Source organism: Cuculus canorus, chromosome 9 (assembly GCF_017976375.1).
Source record: "Cuculus canorus isolate bCucCan1 chromosome 9, bCucCan1.pri, whole genome shotgun sequence".
Lineage (NCBI taxonomy): Eukaryota > Metazoa > Chordata > Aves > Cuculiformes > Cuculidae > Cuculus > Cuculus canorus.
In genome coordinates, this window is record NC_071409.1 from 9,488,399 (window position 1) to 9,511,261 (window position 22,863).

Genomic DNA, 22,863 nt, shown 5'->3' on the forward strand with positions numbered 1-22,863 from the left:
TCTTAAAATATTTTATTAAGCACAGATAATAATGCAGAAATCCATGTAATAAAACAGTGTTAGAGAAAAAGCTCAGTTAAAAGGAGTTACTATAAATATTGCACTTAAGAATTCTTATTTTACATACACAACTCCTTAAAAAAAAATGGACAGTTATAAATTAACAGCTTCCAGGTAATTGGAATTTGGTATGTTTGAGATCAGATGGCTGTGCTGCAAATCTTTGGCTTTACGACTCAAAAGGATCTCTTCTTCTCTTGGCAGGTAAACGTAATGGATACCCCTTTGTGCCAGGCTGTGCTTAGGTGGATGGGAGGAAGGAAAGGTTGAGCACAGTGTTAGTGTTGACAGTCAGTTGTGTTTTCATGACTTATAGTAAATGAAAATTATTTTTCAAGAGCGATGATAGAATGCAGCTGCAGAGTTTAGTTTTAACATGTTCTGTTTTTCAAGGCATTTAGGATCTTTGAGTTCTTAGTCTTAAAACTCATGACAAAGCTGTTGGGAAAGACTTTGCCTCTACCGTCATCTTCTACCTGGCCCATGATGATGTAGTTTAAACCTAAAACGGAAAACATGAGATTACAAGGCAGAAATCCATGATGTGATATGGTAAGTATAGTTCTTTATTTGTGTTCTCTATCACGATTTGCACTCTGTTACCAATGCCTTCTAACGTTTTTTCCTTCCTATCCAAAGCAAATACCTCCTTACCCACCTTTGCTGTGCTTGTTACGCCATAAAGTGCAGTTAGATAAAAATCAAGTAGATACATAACTAAGTGTCTACTACATAATTAAATATGTAGCAGATACAAATTAAATGTAGACTGTCAAATGAGTCTGAAAGACATTAGAAATGTAGTATAGACAGTGGGTAACTTGGCTACTAACACCTAAAGTGGAATGTGTCTCATTAATTTTGGATACTTTCTCATTTCCTTAGCTTGTAGGATAATGCAATTAAGGGACAATGCACTTGAGTCTTCTCATTTCCTTTCCCAAAGACATAAACACTTTCTATATATATAGATGCAGACAAGCAAGCAAGGTGGGCTTAATGTGCTAAAATCCTGGCTTTGGAGAAATCGGATGGATTTATGTATTCTTATGGCTTTGAAGGGTTAGGGGTTTGCGAGGCTTTAGGCTTGAAGGAATGGTGTTACAGGGGTATAACCAGAATGGTTTATATATTAAGTAATGGGTATTAAATAATGCATGGAGATTTAGGAAAAGAAACAAAAGTGTATGGTTTGGAGCCAGCAGTCTGCCAAAAAGAAGACCATTTGTTCCACCACAGATGTTGTTACATCTCCCAGACAGGCGACTCGTTTTCAGAAACTAGGGGCAAAAGCAAACACTAGTTTCTAAGAAGGACTTTTCATGTTGCTACTGCCCACTTTGAATCAATGTGCTTAGATACCAGTAGGAGCCTGAATGTTACCAGGGTTTTTTCGATGGTCATTGAATTACTTCGACTGTTTTTTGATATGGGTCCATTTATGTTCTCCTGTTCTCCTTGTTTGCTCAGGAGGCAGAGCCGAGAACCAGTTTGTATTTTACTGAGTTACTTCAATGAACCATAGTCTCAGTATTTCTTACAATACCAAATAGGAAGCCCTTTTTACATACTGTTGAAGATAGCAATAGAAATACCAACTGTTGGCAGATACAGAGTGGGCTTAATACTACTGGTATTTCTGCAATAGAGACATAAATACCTACAGCAGAGAAGCAAGAGGGAAACCTGCTCGGTTTGGTAATTTGCTGTGACGTACTGCTCTCCCAGGCTTAGCATGCTGCTGGTTTTCCCTTCTCAATAACTGTGTGAAAACTAGCATTGAAGTATGAGCATTTAAAAACAAAAATGAACTGATCTTTATTCGGGGGAACTAAATCAGATTTTATTTTGTATCACGTGGGCTTAAAAAAAAAAAGTTATTTTTTCAAACTCCTTTATCTAAGTGAGTCTGATCCTTAAGCAAAACTTAAGGCAATATAAACCTGCATATCTAGTTATTTTTATCTTAAATTGATTATTATGTTAGTTAATGATTACGGAAACAATTACTGTAATCTTACCGATGTTTGTGGTCATGTTTCAAACAGGAGTTCTCAAAACTGTTGTCTTTTATAACCACACAAAGCAACTCTTTTTGAGTTCTTACCTCTTCTGATGAGAGGACACTGCTTGCATACAGCAATAATCTTGGCACTCATACTCTTGCCCGCTTGCTGAATTGCTAAATTTCCCTCCTTATATACATTAATGATTGATACTGTTGCATGCAGACTGCCAGCCCGCGTTACCGCCGTGATTACAGTTCCAGTTATTACTAGAAGAAAAGCCATTTGATACGTTTATGTTATTTTTTAAGCATAAATATTGAGGCATCCTAAAACCTCAGTAAGTGTTAGTCCATAATAAGGAACGAAACAGTACTGGAAACAGTTACTAAAATTGTGGTTATCACCCCTAACAGCTAACTCGCTACTGACAAAATTTGGTAGCACAAGTATAAATGGTTCTTAGAATGTATCAGTCTCTTGGAAGCCCTGCTCAAGGTTTTGAGAAATTCAATTAAACAGCACAATTTTATTCTACTTTTAATGACTAATTTTAAGACAGTCGAGAAGTTAAATTGAAAACATTGAATTCCCAGCTCTCCGACACTCTCAGATGAGCAGCAGGGAATAGTTCATGTCCTCAGAGCTGGATTTTGATGAACCTGAGCCCAGATACTGATACAAATGTGCTGATTTCAGCTAAATTTAGACTACAGATTAGACTGTCATTATCTCCAGAAGACCTCACAGTATGAAAATAAACATACTGTATTTTCCTAGGATAACTAGATTAATCTGTATCCCATCTTTATTTATCAAAAGGGATTGGTAAATGGTGTTAGCAATTCTTTCTCTCCTCAGATCACCTTTCTACCCTAGAATCAGTTAGATCTTCAGTTACTATGTGCAGCCAGACATTTTCCAAATCCGCATAAGCCACGTTTTGGGTTAGGCCTTTGCAAATTTGCGCATTATTATCCTTTAATCCAGAGATTTTTAATTAAATGGCAATGTTCAACTTCAATCAAAACTGTGGACATTAAAATGCTGGATATTGCAGTCATGTTTTTGGAAACAAAACATGATGAAAGAGAAATAGGGTTTATTTTCTAAATTCATGAAGTCAGCAAATAAACTTGGAATAAATCATATTTTACAAACAGCACACTTGCTTTCTTATCTCAGAATACACTTGCGTTCACAGTGCATATGAAATATTTTTACTCTCACTTATGCCACAGAAAAGACCGAAAAATTCCAAGTATTTGACAAAAGGAGAGAGTGTATTTGATTTATTACCCTGGTACTAGAGGATAAAGAACAAATGTTATGTAGTGTCATTTACAGTCAGCCACAAGAGCTGAGGTGGGGTCAGTATTGAGCAAAACACAGATATTGATGTCAGATACACACGTAAGACAGTGTAAAAATATAGCTTATATATGAATGGTAAGTGCCAAATGAATAATTAAAAAGAAAAAAAAGCTTTGCTTCCTTACCAAAGTTGCTTGAACAGTAATTGCTTTCGAGAGTCCCACTCCTCTTACACTTCTGCTGGCACAGAGCAACTGTAGGTTTCACAACTTTTTGAAGAGGAAAAAAGCAAATTGAAATGAGGTAATTGATACAAATGCAAAGCATGTTTTGTAATAGAGAAGAAAGATGAATAATCCCAATGTATACATTAACTAGATCTGGTGTTGAAAGGGATATACACCACAATAACAATATTCCCTTTCTCTGCCATCACCTCCAGCCACCCTCTTTCCATGTGTCGCAGCTACAGAGCTGTTCGAATGACCTTACAGAACGGGACGTTACAGAACATCGACATTTGATTGCAGCGTGATCTTAAACATGTAACTGCCTGAGTGGTGGTATCCTTTGCCATGTAGCCTGTAGTACACTTAACATACAGCTCTGTACTACAGTAACACTGCAGAGGGAGGGGGCCTTTACCTGGAATTACTATGCTGGAAGAGATCAGAGTTCAAATTCCTTATTTTTTTTCCTAAATTTTTCACACAGCTTCATGGTGTGCAGTATAATTTTTACTGATCACATTTTGAAACACAACATAATCAGTAATTTATAATTGTACTTCTCTTTTAACTGGATCAACTAATTCTTTTTATAACTTCCCGAGTTTCTAAGATTCAGCTTGATGCCTTTAAAATGTCTTTGTTTGCAGTGATGTGCCCGGGACTGTTAAGAGATCTGTATGCTTCCTGGTTTACATTTCAAATGTAAACAGTTTAAAAGTTGGACCCCATATTTCTCACTGATTTAGGGTTGTTTGGGCTTGTTTTTTTTTTTTTTGTCTTCAGATGATTGTTACTTAGTCTGACTCCCTAGAAAATTAAACACCTCCCACAGGGAAGAACGTTTTGAAGAGGAAGTTGCTATGTCCACAGAGGCGTATCTAGTCATATCCTATGTGATTTACCCTCAGTCCTACAGTCAGTTCTATATGTTCATGGGACCCATCACTTCTTTTGCCTCTGTGTCTGTGTCGTTCTCTCATACCACCGTGTATTTCTATTTTTCACTATATGCCAAGCTGCTTTTTATAAAGTGACTTCTGTGTAGAACACTGTGTAGAAATAGCACACTCTGTTCAGCTCCTAGAACTTTAAACTAAGTGATCATTTTTCCAATTACACTTATGCTTGGCAAGGAGCCATGCCATTTAATTAGTTTTCCTGTCTTACCGAGCCAGTTGCCAGGTCAGGCCAGTTCCTCTTATCTCACCGCTACACGCAGCGCAACAAACCCTAAGAATTTTACGTTCCTTAAGTCTTTCAATTCAGTGCCTATAGCAGGAAGGCAAAAAACATAGCAGGTAGCTGAGTCCCAGGTACATCTCAGGATGGTAGCTACCAAACATTTACTGAGATGTCCTGTTTTTTCTAAATTTAAAACTAGGATTATGCGCTATAAAATACTTGTTTGGTCCTCTCAGGGTTTCTTTCCTGCTTTTTTTACTTTTGAGTTCAGTTAATTTTGGTTGGTGACTCTTTACTATGGTTTTTGTCAGTAGAGGCTGCCTATTGTTTGCACAGATGGGTAAGGTGCTTAGCAAAATGTGAATTGGAGAAGAACTGAATTAGAAGTTTAGTTGCCTACCATTTCACTTGTAGCCATGCTGACAGGCAAATGCATGACTTGATCCAATGAAAGAAGAAAATAAATTACTTCACCATAGGTATTGGATTAATCTTCATTACTTCTATTCATGGATTTTATAGCATTTATTTATTTCTTCAAGTACTGATATTTTTATGTAAGGTAGAGACTGAGGCAATTCTTGAAACTGGCTACGAAAGTTAAATATTTTATTAATGCCTGGAGTTCTGTGCAAGTCTGAAGAGGTCTGATTTGCGAGATAAGAAGCTAAGTCTATTTGAACTGGAGACTTCTGAATGGAAATGATCGATATAACTAAACTGTAGAGGTTTGGTGTGCTTTGTTCTTGTTTTTAAGATCAGAAATGCCTATACCATGCATAATTGATCAGAACTTGAAAGGATTTCTTATTTCTGACTGCCTACTAAGTCCTTTTGAACACCTTCCCTCAGATGGCTTTGCATTGTTGTTATTTTAGAACACTTTATGTTGTCATAAAAACGGATTTGGAATTAATTAGTAAACTACACCTCTTTGTTGTGCACACAGAAAAAAGCTCACGGAGCAAAACTCGACGGCAAACCCCTGCCCACAAATGCAGTGCCAGGTACCTGACAGCCTGGTTTAGTTGAGACCAAGTGTTTGAACTAACAACTTCATTATGAAGTGCTTTATAGTGACTAAGAGCTGAATTATTCATTATTGGAGTAGCAGTCACATCAGAATGATTCATAGGTCACTATGATTTCATTTATTATAACATTTATTTTAATCTATTTTAAATACCTTTCTTTATCAGTATTTAGGCGCCACAGCATCCTAGTTTCCTGCTGACAGGCCGCTGCTGTCCTGACTTTTGATGTGGTTTAAGTACAAATCAGGTTATATGTTGCAAAAACATCATAAATAATTTGGTTTTCTGCTATAACAGTCTCTTAAATCTCTCACATTCAGGCTATGGGAACTGTAAGAATTTATCCCTTCAGTAGCTCAGTAATGAGGTAGTTTTGGCAAAACCTTCAGAGAAATCCTCCTCTTATCTTTATATATGCTGTCTAGTCTTAAATATAAAAGGAAACTTATTTTTAGCATGACACATTTCTTTATAATTTCCAATCCCTGATTTTTTTTTTAATATAAAAATGATTCTAGGAGTGTCATTTTGACAGGATGTCGACAGAATCCGAAGAGGGCTTAGGTGGCTTCCATACCAATTTTGCTTGGTCTTAACTATATGAAGGAAAATACAGTCAGAGGTCCTTTAAATGAAACTATTTCCTAAAATATTTAGAACTTCTTTTACAAAATAATTTTGTTCATGCATTCTTCTATGGAATTTGCTAGTTAACTGTCAAAAATTGAGAAGAGAGAGGGAGAGAGGAAAATTCTTTCAGTTGGCATAAGATACCCTTAGACTGAACTCTCACCTGGATAGATTTCCTTTTTATAATGCTAAGTAGATTCTCCCTTGAGTATAGTATATTAATTTTAATTCACGTTCTCTACATTTGAAATACTAACAAACAATTAAACTGTAATTTTTAATATGCTTTCTATGACATTTTTCCATAACCCTCTCCTTATCCTGGAATAATTTATTGTATAAGAAATAAATAATAAAGCCAGTAAAACTCACTTGAGGTAGCAGGGACTGCTGTGGTAGTAGGCGGAACTGTAGTTATGGGTAACTTTTTTGGTCTAAATTTATAATGGCCAATAAAACCATCAGCTGTTAAGCTTAAATCAGACAAAAACTGAATGAGCAACTCGTTTTTCTCAGACAGAATAGGCCTGGAATAGAAAAACAACATATTTACATTGTTTTGCATGTCAAAGACAAAAAACATTAATAGCACTCTTAAAATAAGAGCCCTTCCCTTTAATTATTGGTCTGAATGCAGTATCTCCCCTAGACTAATACTGAAATACATATTTCTTTGCTGGAAAGTCAGGCACTGGTGGTATAACATGAAACTCATTCTGATGAACCATCAAAACCTCTGACTCCTGAAAGCTATGTCAATATGAGCATCCTTAAATTCTTCTGTGTGACTTCATTGCAGACTTCACTTCAATGGAAGGGGTGAGATTAATACAGTGGGAAAATACACTGAAGAAATCCTCGGTCTGTAGTGGAGGTAAGTAAATGTTGCTTTTACTTTTTTGTTTAATGAAAAACATATTCTGCATTTGGAAGGCCTTAAGAGAATTAATTCAATGTTGGATTCCGTAATACTTTGAGGGAAACACTAAATATAATGGTTTGGGTTAATATTTCTGTGGGGTTATTTTTTTGTTAGGGACTGGATATTCATTCCCAAATACTTGGAGAGGACTTTCTTGGGATTTGAAATGTCATGAGCAAGCGTCATTCAGTTTATTAGTTTTCAGTTCGTGAACTGCATCGAACCCTTTGTGAAACTGCCTCTGTATGTGGGAACAATCTTACCCATAAGACTCTGTTGTATCTTTTTATAGACCACCTTTTTAAACTTCGCTATAAGAAGGGCGCCTGAAAAGAAATGTCTTTGCGTAGAAAGTTTCAAATTGAAACAGAAAAACAGAAAGAAAGAAAAAAGAATGTAACTCCTGACCAAAAGTCTAAGGTGGCTGAAGTTAATGTATTTCAGGTGCAGTCCTACCCTTAATTAGATCCTCACCAGACTTCTAACAAATTCCTGTAGGGCTAAGCTTACTCCATTTCTAGCACTGTCATGCTATTGCACAGCTGCTGCACGGAGAAGAAAAATCTTTAAAAAGACTCTTTAAAAAGAGTCCTACAGAATGCCTCCCTCCCCTCTCATCTCCTGAGGGGACGCTACATAACCTTAAAGAAGCCCATCAAACAAAAAGGTCCCAGTAGATCTCCGCCTGGCAAGCTGTGCCTGAACAGACTGAGGCACGCGCCTCCTCCCCTGCACAACTGGCTGCTCTTGGGAATCCAACCAGCTGCCGCTTCTGAGCCGTCAGTCCAGTCACACACCTCCCTGCGTGTATTTCATTTCTTTAATAGCTTGTATTTCTTGAAACAAAATGCATCCTCTTCATCTTCTAAGGCTACTCAGCTTTAAGAAGCTTGATGGAAGAACAACAGTGGGAAAGGAGAGCTAAAAATTACTAGCCTCACCCCCAAAAAGTTTACACTTTTTTGGGGGAATAATGATGATCTACTACTGCTAGACCTGATTAGAGAGTTACAGTGCTGGGGTGGGGGTGGCAGGATGGGTTCTTTTTGGGGCGATAGGCACGTTGTGGGCAGGGGGAAGTGTTGAGCAGATGTGCGGGCGGCAATTGGACATCAGATCTGGTGAGAGGCTGCTGTGCTACCCAGCACGCTCAGGAAAACAGTCTGTGCCTGAGAGAACGTGCATCGGCACAGATGGAGGAGATGGTGAGCAGCGAAGCAAGGAACAGCCTGGGAACCAGCAGAAGGGAAGTGGCTGAGGGGAAATGAGTCAGGTAACGTGAGTAATGAGCTAGAGAGTTCAGCTGGATCCTTGTATTACCATATCTATAACCAAAACATGCATATTAGGTGATGTTACTGTTCAGCTACCATTAATATTGCTATTATACCAATATCAATAGCATTAGTATTGGTGTTTTTAAAGAGTGCTCTAATGAGGCTTGAGGGACAGGGCAGAACACAGCTTGGAGCCAAGGGCTAGTCATGGAGGGAGAGAGTTAAGGGAAAACTTAGGGAGACACAAGATACTAACCAACTCCTAGGAGTTCAATTGGAAGTAGAAAATGTCATATTTAATTTAAAAAAGAATAAAAATCTTTCAGAAGCCTAGAACAGAACTGCTAGCAAAATGACACATAATGGTAGTGGAGTTCATGATTCGGTAAAGTTACTTACGCTGGTGGACTGTCTCCGCAGTACTTCCCAATTCTTTTAGCATCATTGATTTCCCCACCATTAAACACTGCAACATAGTCATATCTGCAGTAGTTGTCTCTCTCCACATCAAACTTCTCAAACTTTAACTCTATTAACTGCAGGGAAAGCGTAAATAACTCATTAATGTTTTGATATGCAGAACTGATTAGTGCTTCTTACAGTGAGTGACCTTTCCATATGAAATACTAGTGAACTTCTCTTTCCTTAAAGGAAAAGTCCTTAATCCACTTGGTAGTAAAGTGTTTCAATCCATGTGACTTCTCCCCAACACATAGCTCAACCTATGACTCTTAACATTCGATGAAACATTTTGTTCTCAAGTATATGCAAGTAACTTCTGAAAAAGTTATTTTTATGAGTGAATGAAAACAGGATAGTAGGTGTTACACTGCTTTTAAAATACCTGTAACAAATCTGAACCACAGCAAGGGGGCTTTTAGTGTTACCGTATCATCCAAGATACAAAGGAAAACAAGAAAAGAGTTGCTAAGAGACATTTCACTGACCTTAAGAGCAAGATTTAAATCACCGTGGTTGCCAATTCCACGTATACTTGATGCAGAAATAAAATGGTCAGAAACAGAACTTCTGATAGAAAGAAAATTAGTAAGACTAAAACCAAGAGCAAGTAAGTCATTAAAGGAATTGTGTTTTCATGCACAATTTCCATAACCGTTGAGGCTTTACAGATCTTAAGTGAGAACTAGTATGACTGGTATTCTCACTACTGATGCTGTCATCTCCTTGTATTTGTGCACTTCTCTATTTCAGAAAGAAAACCAATGAACAGGAAGGCAGAAATGGAATTCACTACTCTGAAACGTGGTCTGGCAGTATGATTCTGTCAGTTGTTAGCAGCAAGAGAGGAAAACACAACATAACTGCACCACTGAAATAAAGGTAATATATGCACTTAGGTTGCTTCTTTATACGAAGCACAACGGTACTTAAATCTTCTTCTCATAATACCACAAATGAGGCCTGAATGACAACACTGAATTGTGCTGATTGTAGATCTTCAGGATTTCTCTTTAAAGGTTTGTCTCAAAACCAAAGATGATACTAAATCTTTTAAGACTGTACAAAGAAAAAAAGTCATTTGTACGTTGCATGCACTTTATTTGATTTACTGACATAGTAAAACCAGCCTTGTTTTACATTCCATAATGATAGCCTGTTATCATCTGATGTCTTTGTTTTGCCTGGATATTGCACTGTTTTCTGCACGATTCAGATAAATAAGGCATAATTTTGTTTCCCATAAAATATGAGTGAGCTACGGGAAATTTGGTTTCAGAGATGAGTAACAGGCTTGCTTCAAAAACCTTGTCATTGTGATGAAAAAATGCACTTTAAATGGAAGTATGCATCAGAATAAGATGCTTGTTATCAAAAAAGATGGTACAGAAAGAAATAATGCAGCTGGGAGCAGAAATGCTAGATTTTCCTATGTGTAGGCAAAACAGCAGGCCATAATATCTACTTTACTTTTGTTCATAAGTGCACTTTTCTCTAATAAAGAAGTATTTCATGACAGAATAGAAGCTCTTCACCATCACAAGAAGGCCCTCCATTTTCTGTAATAAATGAAGTAATTATTGGTTTGTATTAGAAGCAAAAGAGTGCCTTGTTGTATTGTTCACATGCATGTGAAAGGAGAGTAGACAACGGCACCTCAACTTCAGCAAATGGAGGAGTGAACAGCTTTTCACCAGCACTTGGAGAGAGGCTTATTCACTACCTCCTCAAAAATGTTTTTTGTCAAAATTCTGCCTCATTTGCATGCAAACAGCCACTGTTACAGTACAGGAAAAATATGTAATTGGGAACTTGTAGATTTATGGAACAGGATCTCCAAAAGGCACAGGATATAATGCCCTTATTTTTATGCACATAAAGCCTTTCTTAAATCTTCTCTACAAGCTTACGAAAAGTTTTTAGGCTTATCTAGAGATATTTGAAGAAACCAAAGTAATCTGCAGTTTACAGATAAGGTTTTAAAAATCACTGCCTATCTATAGGATTGTTAAATGACCTGTATCTAGCAAGCAAGGAATGTGGATTAAAGAGGAGTACAGGAAAGACTAAGCTGACATACTGCTTCAGTTCAAGGGAGAAAATATCTTGGTAAACGGAAAAGTATGAAAGATCTGAAGAATATATTTCTCTAGGGCAGCTTTTTTATTTGGAGGATTATGGTCATGAGTAGAAGATTAAGAGGAAAGTCATCTTTACACGCAGAGGAATTTAAAAAGCTGGATGTGGTTACGAAAAGCAACCTACCAAACATGCTTGGTGATCAATCACTGTGGGCTTGCTGCCAGGGTACAGAGCAGATGGCTCAGCACAACCACAAAATGGGAAGCTAAGGACTGAGATTACCCCTAAAGCATAAGGAACACACTTGTGTTTGCCACGTGTGGCAAATGAGCCCTCTCAGTCTGCCATCACATCTCTTCAGGTCTTAATGAAGTGGTAACACATCTCTGACAGCATCTGGCTAATTAAGCAAGCCTGTTATGCAATGGAGCCTTCAAAATGTGAAATAAAACAAACTTCATGAAATGTACATTGATAATCCCTGTGCAGAACACATCCAAATATACTCCCTGTACTGTAAGCAGAATAAAATAATTACTGCTTTTAATAAATTCAGTCAGTTCTGCCTGGGTATCTCAATAACAAACTGCAGCAGCACTGAAAGTGCTGCAAATGTTGATAGACGTCAACCGAACATCAGTCATCATTGTGTTTGGCCCTGAGATCATCACCTGCCTTAAATTAATTGTGTGATGATTTGTTAATTAACAGAATGATCTTTAAAAAAAAAAAAAAATCTGTTTTAAAAGCCTGACCAGTTGCAGATGCTTTCAAAAGTTTAATTTGGGGGCATGTAACATTGCACAGAAGAGGATGGACAGTGCTGAGAAAGCACGAGCCTTACTGGAGTGAGCCACAGTGGGAAGGTGGGTATCGCTGGAGCAGAGGTGTGCCTGCACTCCTTGCACGTTCCCAACTTTAGATCTTAGCCAGACAGCATTTGTACTGTTTCAGTGCCACATTGGTTTGTGCGAATGGGCTGTCGATGAGCTGTTGGTCATCACAGGCAATGGAAAAAGGGCTGTGCCAGCCCGGTGACGGCAGCACCTTACCTGGTTCTTTGGGGCGACGATGTGCCAGGAGCAGGTGACTCCTGCTGGATAGTCTCGCTCTGGCCAGTTGGGCGTTTGGAAGGACCCCGATGGCTTTTCCAGTCGTCCCCCGCAGTACTGATCCCCTGCAAGTACAGTGCACCTTGCTGACCAGAGTGCAAGAGGGTTGTGGGTAACCCACATGATGGGCTTGTTTTACCACAGGGGCCTCTGAGGGAGACCCAGCTGGTCCTGGCCACCTCTGCCGTGGCCCCATCACAGGACACGGCTGAGCCCTTCAGCTCCACTGGTGGCACCTCTACGAAAATAGTTAATAAAGGGCAGAAAATGCCAGATGTAGAGGAAGAGAGGGGTAAAAAAAAGAATGAAAGCATTTCTGAGAACAGGGTCAGAGGAGGAGGTGCTGGAGCAGGCACCCCTGCAGCCCCTGGGGAGCTGTGCTGGGGCTGACCAGCATTCCCAAAGGAACTGCGGCATGTGGACAGACCACAATGGAGCAGGGGGTTTTCCTCCGTATCTCCTCTTCCCAGTCCCAAATTACAAAGCTACATCAGGTATGTAATCCTTAGTATGATGATGAACCTTCATTATTAAATTAACTGCATCACTTCGCAGTTGTTTAATATAACTTTCAAGAAGTCATCAATACAGAGACACAACTGGAAAGACTCACAAACTACTCATCACCTCCACTGTGTCTGCCCCACAAACTATCTAGTCTTGTATCATGCTAATAGCAAAAGCCTTGAAGAAGAGTTGCTCGTTGGGGTGATACCACCTGCCTGTGACCTCCCAGCCTCTTGCAGTTCATGGCCTTTCCAAGCACAAGGCAATGCCTTTATGTTTAATAATCTCTAACAAATTTTTCTTTCATGTGTTTTTCTAGCTGTTTTTAAACTAGTGTAGATATCGACAGTCCACCACATCCCCTCATTTTGTGTAAATGTCCACCCTTTTACAGCTCACCCTCTCCTTTCCTTCACAGGTCATCTGGTTTTTGTATTAGAAGAGACAGTGACTGTTCACTTCCTCCATACTGGTCATGACTTTAGAGCCCTCTCCTCTTGACCTTCTCTTTTCCAGCATGAAGAGATCCTAATATCTCTGGCATCACATCTTTTTAAGCATTAATTTGGCTCTCTGTAGAGTTGTAGAGTTATATTTGTCTTAAGCACATACATAACTGTTAATTACCTCTTTCGTGTGGTTCTGCTGCAGAAAACTTCGCAACGAACCCACTTCCAGCAGTATTAGCATCTGAAGTCATCTGCACCAACATTTTATTGCTGTTGGACACAAGGGCACCTGGTTTCACAGTACCACAGAACCTGCCGATGCGTTGTCCATTGGCATGGCCGCTGTATATATCCACAAAATCATATCGGCACAAGTTGTCACTCTCCAGGTCTAAATATCTAAAAGAAAGAACCACCACTTTTCCTTCTGGGACCTGCACAGAGAAAGGGAGGGAGAGATGCATCTTGAAGTGTAACTGACATCATGTATCTGTCTGATTCTCCCTATTTTCACATCCTTCACTTCTCACCAGGTAAGCTCTTTTTATTAACTATACTCCAGGCAGAGTGATTTTAAAAATCATATTGGACCAATCATACAAACAAACCCTTTGTTGCCATTATCTTCTTCCTGATCCACAGTATCATCTCGCCAGGCTTATGGAGTTGATTATAGACCATCACCACCCTGTTCTCTTATTTTCTGCTACAATCAGCAGCTCCCTGTCACCAGCCAAGGTGAGGAGGATGTGGTTAATATGTTTTTTTAAATGGAACAAGCAATTTACAGTTTTGAGGAAAAGAAACGGCCTTTCTTATCTTGCTTATTGGTGTCATAAAGTTTCATAATTTGAAGGATTTTTTTAATCATTATATACTGACTCATTACTTTGATTTATAAATAAAATTGGAAACTGTACAGCTAATGCTGTACAACCCTAGTGTTTAGCTACTGGAGTGGGTACATTTAGCTTGAAGGCTGCAGTGAGAGAATTATATTAGGAAAGAATATGTAAAAGTATAAGCAGAGAGTTCAAAAGAACCATTAGCGCGAGTCCTCAATTTGGAAAAATTTTGCTTTCTGAAATATCTAAGGAAAGATAAAACAGGGCAGGTTTTCTTACCAGTCTGCATCTGTGCACATTGCAAAAGCAGTAAGAGTGCTGAGAAGGATGTAAATTAAGAGAGCCAAATAGTTTAGGAGGAGTAGAACATTTTCTGAGATATAGTTGCAAGCTTTTAAGAGAATAAGAAGCATAATGAGAAGTGAAAACTATTCTAACAAAGTGCTCAGTGCTATGTAACAGGTCAGGAAGAAGGGAAGCAGTATTTTAAAGTGTAGAGGGACTCTAGACAGGTAATTATCTGCACTCAATCCGTCGCCTGGTAGAATGCTTACCTATTAAAATACCTGCAGCTGTTTTAAGCCCAACTGAGAGAGTAGGGGTTGTTCAGCCTGGAGAAGAGAAGGCTCAGAGGAGATCTTATAGCGACCTTCCAGTACCTGAAGGGGCTACAGAAAAGCTGGGGAGGGACTGTTCACAAAGGCTTGTGGGGATAGGATGAGGAAGAATGAGTATAAACTGGAGAGGGGCAGTTTTATACTAGACATTAGGAAAAACTTCTTCACTATGAGAGTGGTGAGACACTGGCCCAGGTTGCCCAGGGAGGTTGTGGCTGCCCCATCCCTGGAGGTGTTCAAGGCCGGGTTGGATGGGGCATGGAGCAGCCTGAGCCAGTGGGAGGTGTCCCTGCCCACGGCAGGGGGGTTGGAACTGGCTGATCTTTAAGGTCCCTTCCAACCCAAACTATTCTATGATTCTATTTTACTGAGACACTGCTGTTATTTTCTGCTTTAAATATATAACAGACACTTAATGTATTTGCAGTAAGTCCATATTTAAGGCACTTTATCTAAGAGTTCATGAACTTTTTCCTTCCTCAACAGTACCTCTTTTTAAAACACCAGTTTGAAATAAACTACAACTAAATGGTTCCTAAGTGAAATTGTCAAACAGTGTTTGAATTCTGAATTATGACAGTTAAAAATTACTTCTTATGTGTAGATGAAAGTGACCACTTAACTCATAGAAAATACTAATACAGGCAGCAGCTCTAGATGGAGTGAGAAATGTGTTGTAGGTATGTTAAGGTTACTCATTCATGCAGCTGCTTTTATGTCCAGTGCTGATGCTGGTCCTGCAGCAGGAAAGACTTTTGCATGAGCTGTGTTGAACTGCCCAGGGCCCACGTACATGTTGCAGCCCCGCTAAAGTTCCTGCTGCTGGTTTTAGGGTATATTTCTTTCAAAAATGCATTCCGTTCCCCTGTGCTGACGGACGTCACTACTACTGCTACATCAAAACCATGAAACTCATCTAATCTTAACCAGAAATTCCAAAGCACAATTACTATGGTTTAGAAAACTTTAAAGCCAGATGTTAGGTTTAAAACACACTACTGAAGTAAGCAAGCCCTGTCGCTTGTACTGGAAAACAACCCACATGTACATTTAGTCAGTTTAAGGACAATACACGGTCATATCATAAGATATTTGATGAAAGCAACGGCTCCTTGAATCACTGCGCTCATAACTAAATCTCTTATTATTGTATTCACTTGTCTTTTGGTCTGAATCACTAAAAAGCATTAAGACATGGTCACTTTAAGAGAAAAGGAGCTACAAGGAATTTGGTATTCCTGTCAGAAGACCTGAATGTTATTTATGGTTATACTGCAAACTCTATGAAACTGGACAAATCAGTTCAAAAATACTCGCTGTAAAATTAGATAAGGTCTGATTTAGGCAGTTAAATTAAAGCAGCCTTTTTTCCAGAAGTATGTATGTAAAATAACATGCTCTTTCAGGGTGGCATACTCCTGATGCGTAAGTTTGTACAACTGGTACCAAAAAATCCAAATGAGGTAATCTGTAAAATTATTATGTTTTAAAATAGAGTGAGCTCTTAGGCCTACAGTTAAGATAGTCCAACGTTTTCTGGTACACTGTCTTACAGCTTTGCTACAACCTACCCATCTTTAGGAATTTCTCCTTCTTACTTCCACTGTTCCTGAAAGTTGAGCAGGAGTTGCTTTATCATCTTAGATTAAATAGTTTTGTCAGTGCTTATGAGATTTTTTTTTTTTTTCCTACCTTCTCAGCTTGAATTGCTTCTTTGAAGACCCTACTCCCTCCCAGAGTTGGAAAAAGGAAGTTGAAATGTGAGAGGTTGCTGGTTCTGGGGTAAGAACTTACAGAAACGCATTCGGATTTAGCCAAGTAGTTATGCCTTACGGTGATGGGTGCTCACGGACAGCTTTGTTCCATGAGCACATGGAGCCAAGTGCTACTTTACTAACACCAGTCCTGCAGCACTCAGTCCTACCCCTGGGTTTTCTGCTCCCCCATGCAGCCCCGAATGGGAACTAGGACGTGGGACTGACCCACACTGAAGAGGGAGAGGGTGGTGTCAAACCAACCAAACTCTGATTTGCTAGCCAATTATTCGCTCAAGTCTTGGGTTTTCTGTTTCGTGGTATAAGTAATTCTATGCAGTGCCGTATGCTTCCTTTGCCTTTCTCTACCACTGACTATGTTATACTATACTACATTACATTATCTGATTATATTTCATTATAGTTTTTCATCTCTCTAGCTACTATTAGTTCAGTCTACTTAATCTTGGTCAAGACTGTTCCCCATAGATGTGCTGAGTATCTAAATTTTGTTTCATAATATTTTATAAGCAAATGTGTAAGAAAATTGCAGCCATGTGATCATGAATGCTTAACAAGGAGCCTACTCCAGATTTAATTGTCAGAATAATCACAGAATCATAGAAAGGTTTGGGTTGGAAGCGAGGTTAAGGATGATCCAGTTCCAACCCCCTGCCATGGGCAAGGACACCTCCCACTGGATCAGGCTGCTCCAAGCCCCATCCAACGTGGCCGTGAACACCTCCAGGGATGGGGCGGCCATGACTTCTCTGGGCAACCTGGGCCACTGCCTCAAGACCGTCACAACAAGTCCTTGCTCACACTTAACTGAATTTGGGGAGATAAGTCATTTACAGACCAGTGTGACCTGGGGCCCTTAATCACAGTCCCTACTTACTGCCATTACTTTATAAAATAATATCATGGCTTATTAAATTAATGTTTGTCATTATTCACAAATATAACAAACTTGTTCTGGCATGTTAAGTCAGTTAAAAGTCTGTAGTCTGGCCAGATGACATTCAAGAGTGCAAAGGATGGTGGTTCCACATTCTGGCAGCAGCTGCTCCAGCCTGCAGCTACTCCCAAGGAATCACACCCTAAATACAAGCATCTTTGCAAAACAATACTCTGCTTTCATTTCTACCATTTCCCTTTTTAAAATGTTGCAAACGAACGTGCTAAAATCTGCCAATGTTTATCCTAAGACATTTAAAATATTGTTCCATGAGGAACACAGGGGAGAAAGCAAAGGCCAGCGTGACTCAGTTTTGTTTACTTTGAGCCCTGTCTGAGCCTGATGCAGTAGGATGACAGGATACCTCAGAGGAAGAATTGGATGAACATGCAGCTCTTAAGAAAAAAATAAAAGAGGGGATAGTCAAACGAAGAATATGTGATGCTGCCCCTGCAGGGTGTGCCTTATTTTTCTGTTTTGTCCATCCAGCTGGTGTCTTTCAACAATAAAGGCACTTAAGCTCCTGCCTCTCCTTGTCACACTGAGGGTGACCCATATTTGCCCTCTGCTTCCCTTCTTACTTCAACTCTATGAGCTCCGTTAGAATCAGAAATTATCATGCCAAACTCATGAGAAGGATGCCTTACTCTTATTGAAGGCTAAATGAAAAATGAATTTTCAGGGTGAGTTCTTCTAAAGCATAATTCCCTAAAATCAACCGTGTAGATTACAAACCTCTTCAAAAGAGAATGATTATTTTATACATACAAACCACCACAAAATAGGGTCCTTTGATTTTTTTGTTATCATTCATTTCAATTATTTCATATAACATTAATCAAATTTCACTTTATGTTTAAAGTAGTTAAGCTGCTTTCCCATTGTTGTTCTGACTGAACAAAGTCCTCTTTGTCATTGTGCCTCTCCCAGTTTCTGGGGAGGATTTCCAAATATACTTTTGTCATACTTCCCAAAATTGCTTGGTTTTAGATTATTTGCTTCAAAAATAATCTTTTGGTGGGAAAACCCTTACATGCCACCTTTCTGAGAAAATAATTTGCCTTATTTTTAAACCTATATTTTATATGGATTTAATATGTTTTTGTACATGTTTAATACCAAAATTCCAATTGCATGTTTTGCCATAGCAGTCCTTGATAGGCTCGAAAAACACATCAGCCACCTGCAAGCCAAACATATTATTCGCCCTACTGAGAATGAACGTGAAATGTATTTGGAGTTACATCCTGGGAAAAAAACCTAGTTCCTGCCTAGTCACTGGTTCCTGAGCTCTGTCCTCTCCAGCCACAAAGAAACATTTTTTAATTAAAAAATCCGTATTGGCTTGTTCTCCTTGACAAAGGCACCAGATTCTGTTCAGTTGTTTCTTTTCTGGTAATACAACCATGCGTAAAGATCTGTTCTCTGCTGGAAGGGCAGTTTCACAATAATGTGGGTAAATGAATGTTTAAAATGTAGAGAAAATGATTTAAAATATTTCACTCCCCCAGGGTGGATTCCCAACTCGACAGATAATTAAATTTTTCAAACCTTGCTTTTTGTCAGCAAACTTTCTGGAACACGGCTCCTGAACCTACAAAAATATAACCTTACATAACTCTGACAGTCTGCAGTATTATTGTTGCACATAAAGTTGTCAGTGTTTTATAGGAACTGCACCGTCTGCCAGAGAAACACGGGACGGCAAGCCAGTTTCTCTGCCTGTGTCACACATTTATGGGAGGTGACGGCCAAGAAGGATTACAGGGTATTAAAAGTAAATGTATATGACATATTTTAGATAAAGCTATATACATTACTATAGGAAAGGAAATAGCTGTACAAATGACTTCTTAGCAAAGCCAGCTAAAAGCGGCTGGGTAGGCTGCCAAGGTTGTAATATAACCACAAGCATGTGCTGAACACTTCTCAGAGCTCTTAGAATAGAGAAGCTGTTTTCTTTAGCCAGCTGAAAAAGTCCCAGTCTCTTGAAATAACAGAACCATAATTGAGTTAGAGAGACTCTTCTAGCTTTAGCAAACCAGTTGGAAAGACTTCAGCCGGTACCCGAATGCTACATGGCTCTATCTGTATTACCCGTAACATCGTCTAAGACTGTTTTCTTCTGAAGAGTGAATTCATTGTCACCGTCGCTCTCTGGATTTCTCCTATGTATGATGAGATTCTGTAGCTGAGAAATCAACAGCTTCATACTTCTTGTGACCTAGACTTGTCAGATCCTGCATTAGGCAGAGAGTGTTCAGAACGGTGTTCACAGCCCTTGGCTAAAATGGACAGGCAAAAAGTCTTAGTCACCTTTTAAGCTCAGATGCTAAATGAGGACACCTAACAGTGACTACCGTGTATTTCTTGACGGCAGTGTAACTAGGTTTCTTACTTGGCTACTTTTGCACGGTATTCTGAGTCTCAGCAGTGTCTGGTGAAAGAATTTTGTTGCTTTAATTCAGGCTAAGCAGACTCTTGAGTGTACCACTTTCCCTCAGCGTGGTAAACCATCTTCTTTTTAAAGAGGGTGCAGGTTTAGCCTTGTAGTCCTTGCTTTCCCTACATCCTTCCTGCACATCCAAATGATAGGGTGTTCTACACAGTTAATGGTGGGGGGGGATCAGCTTGGCTTCGTAAACAATATTGTCCAATAGGGGTTAAATGAGGTGGGGGCACAAGAAAGCCTGGAATACTACACTGTGCACCCCTTCTCTGGCTTTGGGCGAGCTACAGCAAACAGGTATGCAGCAGTGGAAGAGCAGGAGTAAATGGCAGTGCAGCAGAAAAGTGGGAATCGGGGTGATCATGAAATGGCAGAAGCCATCAAGTGCCTCCCATGGTCAGTAAAACCTGTGTGCGGATGCAGCACTGCTACAGCTTTGTGGTTACACTTCTCACAATGTCCAGGCTAACCTGGATGCTCACAGCTTGTTGGCAACAGCCACGTTGTCTGCAGTGAAACCACTCCGTATGGACTCTTTAAATGCAATCACTTGTTCTGTTCTCCCTCAGCCTCCAGAACGAGAAGGGCAGGGCTGTGGGATGCCTCAGTAAATGCTTCTTCAGTGCTGCCTCCATTTGCAATCCAAATTTTGTAGAGGTAAAAACCTTATGCTATTATAATCAAAATTATTTCCCTCCAGATTAGATTTTGAACCTTTGAAGATCTAATGCTGAGTAATTTTGGTAAACTAACTTTGGCAGGTTTTTTTCCCCTTTTATTTAAGGCATCTGTGAATGATTCCAAATGCAATTTGCATCTGCTCTTCAGACTGTAAGGCGGGCCATGATACTCCTTGTAATCTCAGCCCCTTGAATGCTGGTGCATTAACAACAAATAGCTCCTTGCTATCTTAAGGGCTGATTTTGTGATATTAAAAGTTCTTACCGTGATTTTCCAAGTACATTTGCTGTTTGGAGGGTAGACTCCAGGAAATCCTTCACTCCCAATAAACCCTGATTCTCCAGATACAACTCCTCCGCATGTAAAGGTAGGCCTGAGAGTAACAGGAAAAACAGCACTTCATTTTTAAATATATTTAGTTTATTCTTAGTATAACAGTAAAGAGGCGCAGACTGTCTTAAACAAACAGCTTAAAAACTTACAAACATTGCTAACTTTAACCATATGTTTCATTACTTAACACAATTTCATTATTGACAGCTTAACGTGCAGCCTCAGGTGCAGAGAAAATTAACTACTTGCGCCTCAATTCTGGGTTTACACAGAGGGTTATTCTTCCCTCCTTTTTTAATTCATAAGGTGGAAGGTATGAGGCTGTGGCACATCGTTGCACATTGCTGTTATAATGAAAAACTAATTATTACAAAGTCATTTGTCATGACTTTTTTATAACGTAGGTATAATAGTTAAAATAACACAGTAATAAAAATAACTTTTCATTCCTATCTATTCCACCCTGAAATGCTTTGAATTTAGATATTTCAATCAAGTGAGTAATTTGGGAAGTTTTCTGTACTGCTCCACGCTGTGCCCAAGCCTGTACCCTAGCCTGGTGATGGATCCTACGGCCCGATTTGTGCCACGGTGAGGATGTGCAGGGCTAAAAAGGCCAGGTACCAGCTCCCTGCTCCAGCTGCCCTGTGCGGGTGTGCGAGGAGCCCTGGAAAACCACGGCACAGGACCACAGCCTGACTGCCGAGGACATGAGGTGAGCTTTGGCTACTGGGATGTTGTGTTGTATTATGTTATATTATGTATATTATGTTATATTAATTAGATTATAGCAAACTATAGCATATTAATATATTCTATTATACAACATTATATATCACTTTATATCATATTAATGTATTATATATCACATTGTATCATAATGTATTGTATCATATTAATAGATCGCATGATATCACATTATTTCACTTTATATCATATTATATCTCTACATTATATTGTATCATAGTAAATATTATATATTATACCTTTATATTATATATTATACCTTTATATTATATATGATATAATTATATTCTGTTACATTATAACATATCATATATTATAGCATATTAATGTATTCTACTATACAACATTATATAACATTATATACCACTTTATATCATATTAATGTATTATATATCACATTATATCATATTAATGTGTTGTATTATAGCATATGAATAGGTCTTAGTAGATCACATTTCACTTTATATCGTATCACATCTTATATGATAGTATATCTTTATATTATATCACATCATATGATATATTATATGACATTATATCGTATTAGATATTATGTCGTATTTATTAATTATCTAATTATCTAATATCGTATTCATATATTACTACATATTAATGAATTATACACGTATTCCCCCCCTCCCCGTGCCCCCCCTCCCCCCCGCTCGCCCGGTGCCCGGTACCTGCCCGCCGGGGCTGCGGGACGCGCTGCCAGGAGCGGCAGCAGCGGCAGCAGGAGCGGCAGGAGCAGCGGCAGCCGCGGGGCGGGCGGCATCTCTCTCGGCCGGGGCAGCGCCGGGGCCGGGGCTGCGAGCGCGGGGCCGGGCGGGCAGGCGGCGGCCGCGCCCCCGGGCAGGGCCGCTCCCCCATGCCGGGGGCACCGGGACCGCCCCGGCTGCCGGAGGGAGGAGGGGAGAGGCTGCGGGGGGGGGGGGGGGACCGGGACCGGGACCGCAACCCCCAGCCGCGACACGAGGGCGGGGTCACCCCGAGCCCGCAGCCCCCTGAGCCGAGACCCCCAGTGCGGGATCACCCTGACGCCGCGGAGACCCCGAGTGTGGGATGGCAGCGACCCCGCAGTCCCCTGAGCCGAGACCCCGAGTGTAGGATCACCCTGACCCGCAGCCCCCTGAGGAGAGACCCCAAATGTGGGATCACCCTGACCTGCAGCCCCCTGAGCAGAGACCCCAAATGTGGGATCACCCTGACCCGCAGCCC

The 22,863-nt window shown here is 39.8% G+C and overlaps 2 protein-coding genes and 2 long non-coding RNA genes across 5 annotated transcripts in view; 2 read left to right on the plus strand and 2 right to left on the minus strand.

Moving 5' to 3' along the window:
* Positions 1–22,486, minus strand: PCOLCE2 (procollagen C-endopeptidase enhancer 2). The gene is made up of 9 exons (XM_054074202.1): positions 22,329–22,486; positions 20,833–20,941; positions 13,443–13,698; positions 12,249–12,373; positions 9,055–9,191; positions 6,829–6,983; positions 3,566–3,649; positions 2,168–2,335; positions 1–562 (listed from the first exon to the last, which is right to left on the minus strand). Exons 1-9 carry the CDS (start codon positions 22,418–22,420, stop codon positions 432–434), a joined length of 1,257 nt encoding a protein of 418 aa, XP_053930177.1. The 5' UTR covers positions 22,421–22,486; the 3' UTR covers positions 1–431.
* Positions 13,673–16,965, plus strand: LOC128853009 (uncharacterized). The gene is made up of 3 exons (XR_008451203.1): positions 13,673–13,797; positions 13,907–14,002; positions 16,427–16,965. It is a non-coding gene; the product is annotated as an uncharacterized LOC128853009 (long non-coding RNA).
* The window catches only part of PAQR9 (progestin and adipoQ receptor family member 9), a 30,169-nt gene continuing 28,149 nt past the window's right edge, over positions 20,844–22,863 (minus strand). The window contains exon 3 of the mRNA XM_054074203.1: positions 20,844–20,941. The gene's annotated coding sequence lies outside the window, so the exon portion shown is untranslated. The remainder of the gene's footprint in view (positions 20,942–22,863) is intronic.
* Positions 21,444–22,863, plus strand: part of LOC128853010 (uncharacterized) — a 20,267-nt gene continuing 18,847 nt past the window's right edge. For both annotated transcript variants that reach the window (XR_008451204.1, XR_008451205.1), the window contains exon 1: positions 21,444–21,616. This is a non-coding gene — a long non-coding RNA (uncharacterized LOC128853010). The remainder of the gene's footprint in view (positions 21,617–22,863) is intronic.

What these genes read in the sequence shown, in the direction of transcription:
- PCOLCE2 (XM_054074202.1), bottom strand. Translation starts at nt 22,420, where the DNA reads ATGCCGCCCGCCCCGCGGCTGCCGCTGCTCCTGCCGCTCCTGCTGCCG. An exon ending in AGCAGAACCACACGAAAGAG is followed by an intron (nt 12,374 to 13,442) that starts GTAATTAACAGT and finishes CTGTACTTGCAG; the next exon opens with GGGATCAGTACTGCGGGGGA. An exon ending in GTGTCCTCTCATCAGAAGAG is followed by an intron (nt 563 to 2,167) that starts GTAAGAACTCAA and finishes TTTCCGTTTTAG; the next exon opens with GTTTAAACTACATCATCATG.